The sequence below is a fragment of the Lactuca serriola genome, chromosome 5, assembly GCF_051521515.1.
Source record: "Lactuca serriola cultivar US96UC23 chromosome 5, Lser_US96UC23_V15, whole genome shotgun sequence".
In the NCBI taxonomy this organism is placed as follows: Eukaryota; Viridiplantae; Streptophyta; class Magnoliopsida; order Asterales; family Asteraceae; genus Lactuca; species Lactuca serriola.
This window is the reverse complement of record NC_136412.1, coordinates 296,754,277-296,764,882: the sequence shown is the minus strand read 5'-3', so window position 1 is coordinate 296,764,882 and position 10,606 is coordinate 296,754,277. Positions and strand designations below refer to the sequence as shown.

Sequence of the window (10,606 nt, the reverse complement as noted above, 5' to 3'; positions counted from 1 at the left end):
CCATGGCGCACCATATCACGCCTTGCCACGCGCCACGCCTAACAACAACGTTATGAGGCTTTTCGTAACGGCGGAGCCGCGCCTCACGTCATGGCACGCCTTTTAGAACACTGGAAAATAGTAATCGAGCATTGGACTAAAAATGCAAAATAATTTTGTTAATGAATTGCAAATTGCCAAATAGTATATTGATAAATAGTCAAGGGACGAAAGTTGTACTTTACTCAACGATTCCACCATATATAGCTTCTGGTGTCCTTAGTTCTGGGACGTACGAAGTACAAAATACTTTCTCTCGCTCCGTCATTTGTCATGGACTTCGGCCGGTTAACCGTCACATTCCTCCTCCTCTCATTCGCTACTAGTTCCTTATCGGAACGATTAATCCGTATGTCAACGGAAGATCGAGGAACATCATCAGTCTATTCTGGTGTCCCCAGTTCTCGTAGAAATATGGATTTGTTATGTGAAAGCTGGAAGTTCTCCGTTGAAACCAATGATGCCGGTGTCTGGTACACTGTGCCCGAAAAGTGCGTGAGCTTCGTCAACAACTACTTGAATGGTGAACGATATCGATATGATTCGGAAGTCATTGCCGATTACGCTATAGAGTACGCAAAGACGGTGAATATCGCCGGCGATGGCAAAGACGCTTGGATCTTTGATGTTGATGAGACTTTGCTCTCGAATCTGCCTTGGTATGCGACTCACGGATTCGGGTAAGCCAGATGCGTTTTTAGCCGTCCGATATTGATATTGATAATTATTAGTGTAGATTTTACTCTCTCTCTCTCTCTCTCTCTCTCTCTCTCTCTCTCTCTCTCTCTCTCTCTGTTGACCATCGTTGCGATGAAATTGATACCTTTGAAATTCAAAATCAGATAGCTATACATTGTAGTGCTTCTGTGGTTTATGTAATTATGAACTTAGGATTAACAAAATCCTGGAAAATTCAAATCAACGTTTGTTGATGTCACAAGTCTTGCATCCATTTTCTTCACTACTTTGAAGCCAAGTTCATTGATTCAACAGATTTTAGAAATTGATTCTGCCTGTTTTTCGTTCTCTTTGCTGGTATGGTCTTTAAGCTCCTCATTGGCCATTTGAAATCCAGCCAGTAGAAAGGGGATTCGACCCTTTTGGCCTGCTTCCAATGGGCTTATTAGCATACTGATGTGGGCAAGGTTTCCAAAATTTTGTTTCTTTTTCTATAATTGGTATCTAAGGGGCTATAGGATACAGTTTGAAATTTGCTTATTTTACTAATACATCTATAGGTTTGATATGTTAGGATTTGTTTCATACCTTTTATGGCACATATTACTGAATTTTATTTACTAGTTTTGAAATCGTAAACTTTTATGGAAATAGATTTTATTATTAATGCAATTTCTTATTAAGAATTTGTTTCTTACCTTTTATGGCCTATATTAGCGAATTAACAAGTTTTTCAAATCTTATAAGGATGATAGGTTATAAACTTAAGATAATGCACAATTAATTATTCACTAGTATTGTTTTCGCAGCATTTATTACAATAGATGAATAACCTATTAAAAGGGGCCAAGTAAGCATTTGAACTCGTGGTTTGATGACAAAATTTATCTTTTCATGATAAAAAAAAGGTTCATTCTAGATCAGTAAATTCTATAATAATCCAATAATGAATTAGTAAATGATGCTTTAAGATTATAAACTAAGTTGCTTTTGTGTAAATAGATCGGAGGTGTTTGATGAGGATTCTTTCAACAAGTGGGTAGATTTGGCAGAGGCTCCTGCCTTACCAGCAAGTTTAAGGTTGTACAATGAACTTCAACAGTTAGGGTTTAAGATTTTCTTGTTGACAGGCCGAACTGAATCCCAAAGAAAATCTACAGATAAGAATCTTCTGGATGCTGAATACACCAACTATGAAAGCCTTATCTTAAGGTAATTGTTTTATATGAACCTACATATTTCTTAAACTTACAGAAATTGTTGATCCCCATATCTTGAAGTTAGGGTTCTATGCAACAAATAGCAATGTACTTTCATTAATAGAAAGAAATTCAATGCTATAATAGTATAATACACAAATAAGAAAAAGGAAGTTGCTATTTTTTGCATTTAAGCCCCGTGAAAAGTAAAGATCTTTTTATGGATGAAACAGGGCAACTTCAGATGAAGGTAAACCGGCTACTTTGTATAAATCTGAGAAGAGACAGGAACTTATAGATGGAGGTTATAGGATACATGGAAGCTCGGGAGACCAATGGAGTGATTTGTTGGGTTTTGCAATAGGAACAAGATCCTTTAAACTTCCAAATCCTATGTATTACATCTTGTGATTTTATACAACAATATAAATGCTCCAAAATTTCATGTTTGTATAACTTCCAATTCATGTATTTGCTTCTATATCGTGTAATTGTAAGTTGTCATTAGGTTTTGTACGGATAAAATGTGTTTGAATAAATGATGTTTTTTTTTGAGAAAATGTTGACATATTTATGAAATGAAAGGAAAAAACAAATTAGGTCACAAGGAGAAAGAGCACCTTGATCTGGTAGCTTATGTATATGTGTTTCATTCAATTTCAAGAAAATAATAATAACGGTAATACCTTTTGGGGTTAAATTATAGGGGATATGGAGTAAATTGGCAGTATTTAAGAAAATAACCAATAACTATGTATTTTGTTTCTTTCGGAAAATGACCAACATTTACAGAATGAATCATTTCGGACCCGAAATCAGGTTTGGTGGTCCCCATATTTATACCTTGCTTCCAAAATGTGGTACCATATGTAGAGTAGCATTTTGGACTCATCGGTTGTTTGACGAAAATTGGCTTTAGCTGGTGAAGAGGTTGTGGTGTTGTGAGTATGTTTTCTCTTTCTTGTATTTTTATATTAACATTTTATCAACTTAGTGTAAAATCGTAAGTTGGAAAGAAAAAACATTGTGTGTAATATGATGATCGTGTTCGGAACACGAAAACAAGTCCGACATTCGATGAACTTAGGGTAAAAATAAGTAGTTGAGTAATCGTCGACACTTAGGCTTACTTGGCATTAATATTGTTGATAGTTAGTATTGTTTTGGTAGGAATGTGTCTAGAACACGAAGAATTGTGTTCGTCTACTGCTTCCAAAACAATTTTTGATAACTTGTTTTACTATTATGTGAGCATGACCTTGTATATGAAGTTGTAGTGACGATGACCTGCTAGGCCACAACCTACCCTAAGAGGAGAGACTTTTCAAGGCGTCCTGTTTTGCGAGGTGGTTGTATGTCCCCATGGCGTGGAAAGGCACCCATTGCTCATCCATTACATTTTTTTTCAAGGAGGTTATTATAGATCCACGGTCTGATGTGGATGAACTATTCTTTAGCTAGGTGACTACAAGCTCTACTTTAATAAGAATGTATTTTGCCTGATAATAGGTTTTTGTTTTAATGACTATTTCCTATTATGGTATGTTCTTCGAGCTTAAGTCATCCCGGGATAGCTTTGTCTAAGTTAAGCCTTAGAATCACAGCAAAGAAAAACTGACGTCAGTCGTCGTCCGAGAGATGGTTTCGGAACGAAGCTCCGACGGTCTAGTTAGTGGTTGTATGGTAGAATTAGGTTTAGGTAAGGGATAGAGAATGAGGCGACCCCTTCTTCTGGAGAAGAAAGGTTCATTTTATACTTGTTGTCCTCTACGCGTGATCCCGACATGATCTTTTGTCCCGTCTGGGCCGACAGGACGTGGATGATTCCTATTGGCGGATTGTGCACCACTAAAGGTTATTTGCTATTGGTGCAGAACTAAAAGAGTACATCGTCCTAGGCGCTACACTTGTCGCTCTGGGGAGTGGCCAATACTATTTTGGCTTATTTTAGACCGAAGTTTCTTGTCCTGAATTGGACCTTGGCGTTGGAGCGTCGAGGTCTGAGTGTAAGGTCACGGGGGTGAGAGCCCGGGACTAATCACTCATGTTAGATGGCGACCGTTATCTAGGTCGTCCTTTAGATAACCGTTATGTTATCTTTGATGTATTCCTAGGAGGATATGTTAACAAGTCCCCTAAGCTTAACATCGGATAACACCAAATGTTAACGGTCTAGCTTAAGGTTGTCTAACTCTAAGTACAGGCCCAAAATACATGCTGACATGGTGAATGTTAGTGACTTTCATGATGTATTTAATAGCTCACTTGATGAGCTATTTGGTGAGGATGTGGTACAAATGTCCCTTCTCTACATATTGGAAAGTGGTTTTGTGGCAGATACCCTCGTGAGCTGGCGAATGACGAATTCCTTGCACTTTTATCCAATATTTATCAGTTCAATATGTATCATGTAATTTACCATTTTAATTAGTTGCAATTTATTATTTCTTTTATCTAATTTATGGATCTATTTTTCTGCCATAGTACCATAGGACAAGGTGGTTAGGGATTTCACATAAGAACATATGTTGAGAGTGTTTCACAAAACCAAGGACCAGATTCACCCTACCGATCAAAGAATAATCTAGCGACACACCTACATCATACAAATGTTTATTATGTGGAATTAATGTTATTTTTTTTTAGCATCATTATGTTGCTAATACTTTGACATCTTAATGTGATAGATATGAATTCTGGGAACGTTTCCATAATGTAGGAAATTTGGTAACCAAATATCGGGTGTGATCCCTCGAGTCATTACGTTGTTGAGGCTTAGATGGTTAGTCTCTTGATTATTCATTTTGGGTTAGAGGGATGGGAAGGGGGTTTGTCACTTGATTCTTCATATTTTTTGTTTTGAGCCTCACAAAATTGGAATGCTTCAGTAATGGAATATTGGAATTGGGCTTCGGGAATATTAGACAGATACTTATATTTTTATTATTAGAGTGTGTGTTATGTAAATTTGTCTACTATATACAAACATGTATTATGTCGATTATGAGATATACAAGATACCCTTTTGTTAAATTTTATATGGTATCGGAGCTAGGAATACCCTAGTCTCAAATTTGCCGCCACCGCTCATACCTAAGTGACTCACATTCATAACTTCTTTTTCTTTTTTTATTTTCCCTCCAAACAAACAGCAACAATCGGCCCTAATGGTAGTCCCTCTCGTAGCCTTCTTTTCAATCGAGAAAACTACACACAACTATCACAATTTCGGTTTTAAATTGTCCCCTACAAACTATGGATATTGGAAGGCTATGATTCAACCGTTCCTAACTATAAACAACTTATTTGGATACGTTGATGGCACCATCTCGTGCCCTGTACCGCTGATCACTGCATCATACAGAAAACAAGGTGAAGCCGCTACCTCTACATCAAACCCCAATCATGCAATCGGGATAGCAAACGACGCTCACGTCCATATGCTGCTCTTGTTAACCCAATTCAGAATCGTCATTTCGACATGTGCAGGGTACTACTTCTCGCGATCTTTGGTTGGCTCTTAAACGTGCCTATGCACCTCATACTGCATCAAGAGAATTCACACTAAAAATTCAGTTGCTAAAAATCCAAATGAAGGGAGACGAGACCTTTGCAACCTATCTCACTAGAGCATAGGAGTATGCCAATGCGCTTTCTAATATTGGACAACCTACATCAAAAAAGACATTGTTATGTTAATTGTTGCAGGTCTTCGAGAGGAATACAATGGGGTTAAACAGAGCCTTCTTGCTAGACAATTAACGGATGTTGTTTCAGAACTCCTTGGAATATTGGCTGATCATGAGTTCATCATGAGTTCTTGATTCACAAATCTGTTCCAGATGTTATCCATGTTTAAGCATTCACAGCTACAAGAGCAGCCGATTCTTCTCTTCAAACTAATATTGTTCAGGCCTTGTAATAACTTGTTTCGTGCCTTGGTTTCCAAACAGCCGATTTCAAACACATCATCAACACCTACTTCTTAAGCCTTTATAGAAACATATCCGGTCCTCTTAATAGCAATTGTAATCGAGGAGGCTACAACTCATGTGGTCGTGGCGGTCGTGGTAGCAATGCCAACAACAACTTTAATCAAAATCAAGGAAGTGGAAATCGAAACCAAGGTTACTTTAGTTGGACTTCTAACCAAAACACAGTTTATGGCACGTGTAACATGTGTGGAATTGGTCATGTTCCATCACAATGTCCAAACTACGACCCATCCACTTTTAGAACAAGACAAACTTCTGCTAATTATGTAGATTTTTGTTCACAATCGTCAACTTCTTGGCTCCCGGATACAGGCTCAAACAACCATGTTGAACCTGATATGACGGGTTTCAATTCAGCTGAATCCTACTATGGAGATGAAAATTTGCATGTTGGCAACGGTAAGGCCCTTCCTATCCTATACATTGGTTCTTCCCAACTTTATTCACCAAACAAAACCTTTTACCCAATCAATATCCTTCATGTTCCTGAAATTAAGAAATGTAACACCATGTTCAGGATCATTCAGTGATTCAGGGTCATGGTCCAGAAGTCGATTATGGAAATGCTTTAGGCCTTAAGGAGGCGATGTTTAGACCTTTTGGAAGGAGTGAATGATGGTTATGAGATCTAAACCTTTAAATTGTGTTTTGGGACAAAGGGTATAATGAGAAAAGTCATAGGTCGGGTTCTTGCATGAAATATGGATTTTTGTTCGAGAATTTTTTTAGTCTAAGATATTTAGATACTATTTTAGATCTCTTCAATACCTTCTCCTCGATATAAATATCGTCGAAATCAGAGTTGAAACGAAGAAATTATGACCTTTTGAAGTTAGGATGGTTTCGGGTTAAGTCATGTACGATGGGCATACGGGGAAGTTCGTTGGGCATACTAGGGCATTGATATGTGCATATATATATATATATATATATATATATATATATATATATATATATATATATATTACATCATATCTTAATACTTTTAGCTATAATTATGCTTATTATAGAACAAAAGGTACTTATTATGTTTAATATCTTTTATGTAGCATAAAAGACATGTTCGGAAGCAACATGGAAGCTGGAAGCAGGAAAATGCAAGCTTAGGCAAGAAGAAGACACAAGAAAGATGTTGTTGGACAGCGTGACCCCTCGTCAGTATTTTGACCATATCTCATGACTCGTAACTCCGATTGAAGAGATTCAAAATGATCTGAAAACTAGACACAATTTCGGATGACTTTCGTGTTTTGAGAAAAGTCGTATTTTCAACCACCGCGACGTGGTGAATTGAATCTTCTTGATTCTTAGCGTCGACTTGGAGAATACGGGATAAACTTGAGGACCACGACGTGGTGCCTTTGCCACATCGTGGTGTCGATATTTTTGGTAACTATATATATCTCGTACATTAGGTCGATTCCAAGGGGAGAGGGTTGAAGGCTGCGACTATTAACAAAAAATACCCTTCCAAGACCCCTTTGAGGGTAGAATTCAACTAGAGATCAAAGGATAAAAAGATTGGAACAATAATATGAACACATATTAGACAAGATATGTACAGCTCCTAACAGCCCATTTTCTTCTACTTACAACCTTTTTTCTAATGATACTAATAGCTCCTAACAACTTCCAGTTGCAATACATCGAGTCATTGCTTGTAAGCAAACAACTAACAAGCTTGCTTCATAAAGTGAGTAATCATGTCTCTTTTTTTTTATTTGCCTGGTCTATAGCTTTTTCCATTTCCTATCCTCATGTTTGACAATGGCAAGGTGTTTCAAACAGTTCAACATAAACAAATTCATATAAAAATGAAGTGGAAACTATTATAATTTCTAAATCTGCAAGGAATTGATATTAATTTTGCATATTAAAGTATTGGATTTCAAGTCAAAGTAAAAGAATAGTCGAATTTAACCAAAAAAAATCATAACTTGCAAAATTTGGAGCCGTTTTAGGGTTAATTAACCATAGAATTGAATTTAACATAACAATTCGATACAAAAGCACTTGACTATTGATCTCAGCAGTTGATTTTACTAAACAAAGTAGGATTATGCAAATGATCGATAATGAATCGAACAAAAAGAGAATTGATTTGATGATAAATCAGAACTTAAATATGACAGAAAATTCAAAATCGTAGCTATGGAGAAGAAGCATGAACAAAATAATCAGAAAAATCATAAGGCGTATCCCCATTTTCTTAGCAAAACAAGTACCTGGATGAGAAGAGGCAGAAGGCGTCGACAGAGGAAGGGTATGGCAAGGGCACAAAGTGGAAAGCGTATCCCCATTTTCTCAGTCAGCTAGTTTCCCCATTCTATCTGAATCAGACCTTTATTACCCAGTCATATGCCCAAAGTTGGATTAACAAACATGCTTTGCTGACCGAGTCAACCAAAAACGTCTGACACGACTCGGTCAGACGTATATCAAACAGGACCTTAGTGAGTTTCCCCAAAATACCCCACACAACAAACATATAAGCATGCCTATCGGGTCCTCGGTCATCAGACTGGATTGCCCTGCACACTGGGTCCACATTCATCAGACTGGATTACCCCTGAGCCCACATCATAAATCTGGATTGCCCACCCGGCCCTCAGCTTATGTCTGGATTACTCCCGAGCCCACATCTTTAGTCTGGATTGCACTCCAGACCCTCAACTTATGACTGGATTGCTCTAGGGTTTATTGGCTTCCACACAAAGCAACATCACCTCAACCCAACATCACCATGTCAACATATAAACAATCAAGAAATCAAGAAGACACATAAGCACAGACAACTATGAATCTACATGCCCACTGCCGCCTACTAGACCCCTCACAACACTGCTCCGCTACCATTTAATCTCTATCGAATGCATAGCCACAAGTAACTAGAGGTGAGATAGTCACCCGAACAGATGATCCTATTCTAGAGCCACAACCAAACGAGGAACATGCAAGAAAACCTAGATCAAGAGTTCTCAGGCTATCCTACATGGCTACCTACAACCCTAGGACATTCCACTAGATGATAACCAACCTACTGGTACTCCAACCAACATACCACTACTGTTGCATCTTAACACACACACACATACATATATATATATATATATATATATATATATATATATATATATATATATATATATATATATATATACACACACACACCAGATCATTACAACATAATAATATCCTAAACACAAGGAAACATAACCAATCTCCAAGGAATGCATAACCATATGTACCCATAGGTGAGATATACACCCAGACAGATGATCATACTCTAAAGCCACAACCAAACGAGGAATAGGCAAGAAAGCCTAGATCAAGATTCCTCGGTCTATCCTACGTGACTACATACAACCCTTAGGGCAGTCGTCTACTAGATGATAACCAAAACTAGTGGTCCAACATTGGTGCTTTCGACCTACAGGTATAGTGATGAAAACTCACCAGAAACAAAGAACCCAGAAAATATTGCAACACGTTTCCCTTTTTGCACTGCTTGCTCCCACGAGCCCTCTAACACCAAAACTTGAAAGAATCTTAATCAATAACCCAAATCCTTTAAGTTTGACTTACTTGTCAAAAAGTCAACGATAAATAAGTCAAGTGGACATCACGACGTGACAATCCATTGGTCACGTCATGAGCCACTAAAAGACAAAATAGTTGCGGTCCCTCAATTCTCACGACGTGATAGGCATAGTCACATGTCGTGAGAACCGTCTGAATGACATTTTGATGCATTAAACCCCTTAATCCATTATGCCACTAATCCACCTTCCCCAGAAGGCTTCTTAACACCTTAAGAACCATAAAAATCGATGTTTTAAGGTCTTGCGTGTCCAATGCAAGACTTGAGCTCAAATTAGGGCATTTATGAAGAAAATGAGGTCAAAACCTCAAGCATAAGCTCAAACATGACCCAAACTTATCACCAAGGGACTATAAGGACCCATAAAGTTGCTAACTTTATGGAGTCCCAACACTCTAACTTATATAACCATAGACAATCATGCATAAAACCCTAGATCTAGCAACAAGTAATCATAAAGCTTGAATCTTTGTTACTTACAAAGGTCAAAAGATGTTCATAGAAGATGCAAATGAAGCTTCCACACTGAATCTATGCTCCAAAGGTGATATTTTCTTCTTCAAGCCACCAAAACACCACCAAAAGCGCAAGAATCACAAGGAGAGGCTAGGGCGACGAAGGAGGCTGATAAGGAACCCTAAAGTGAAGTTTATGGGGGTATAAATACGAATATAGCATTAAAAGATCACGGGCTTGGGCTACAACTCGTCTCACGTCGTGAGCACCACTGTCTCACGTCCTGACCTCAATTAAATTCGTGTTTTCATTTATTCCCTTATCACATTGGTACCTCTCTATGGTCATGTTGTGACACCCGGTTTTACCCAAAAACCATGTTTTTGACTCCTTGATTCCCCAAACCGATCCATTCTGGAAATTGGATGGTACACAATGTCTGACGAATGGACTTCAACCACCATAATTCTAATCAATTTAGAAGGACAAAAAGAAATTTGGTAATAATCTTGTACCTACACCTAATGAGACTAATTGCGCGATACTCACTTATAGTGAGCGGATCCGATACATCTTTAAATTAAGTGAGCCGCAATCCACAAGTATCTACAAAATTACACAATATACCCAACAACCTA

General features: G+C 37.9%; 1 protein-coding gene across 1 annotated transcript; it reads left to right on the top strand.

The window, feature by feature from the left end:
* The first annotated feature begins 259 nt into the window (after positions 1 to 259).
* Positions 260 to 2,476, top strand: LOC145054715 (acid phosphatase 1-like). Its single transcript, XM_079002975.1, has 3 exons — positions 260 to 719; positions 1,720 to 1,929; positions 2,150 to 2,476. The coding sequence occupies exons 1-3, from the start codon at positions 313 to 315 to the stop codon at positions 2,325 to 2,327; spliced, it is 795 nt and encodes a 264-aa protein (XP_078859101.1). The 5' UTR covers positions 260 to 312; the 3' UTR covers positions 2,328 to 2,476.
* The last annotated feature ends 8,130 nt before the right edge of the window (positions 2,477 to 10,606 follow it).

Coding starts and splice junctions, on each gene's coding strand:
- LOC145054715 (XM_079002975.1), top strand. CDS start 313: ATGGACTTCGGCCGGTTAACCGTCACATTCCTCCTCCTCTCATTCGCT. Junction 720..1,719: donor TATGCGACTCACGGATTCGG/GTAAGCCAGATG, acceptor TTGTGTAAATAG/ATCGGAGGTGTTTGATGAGG. Junction 1,930..2,149: donor TATGAAAGCCTTATCTTAAG/GTAATTGTTTTA, acceptor TGGATGAAACAG/GGCAACTTCAGATGAAGGTA.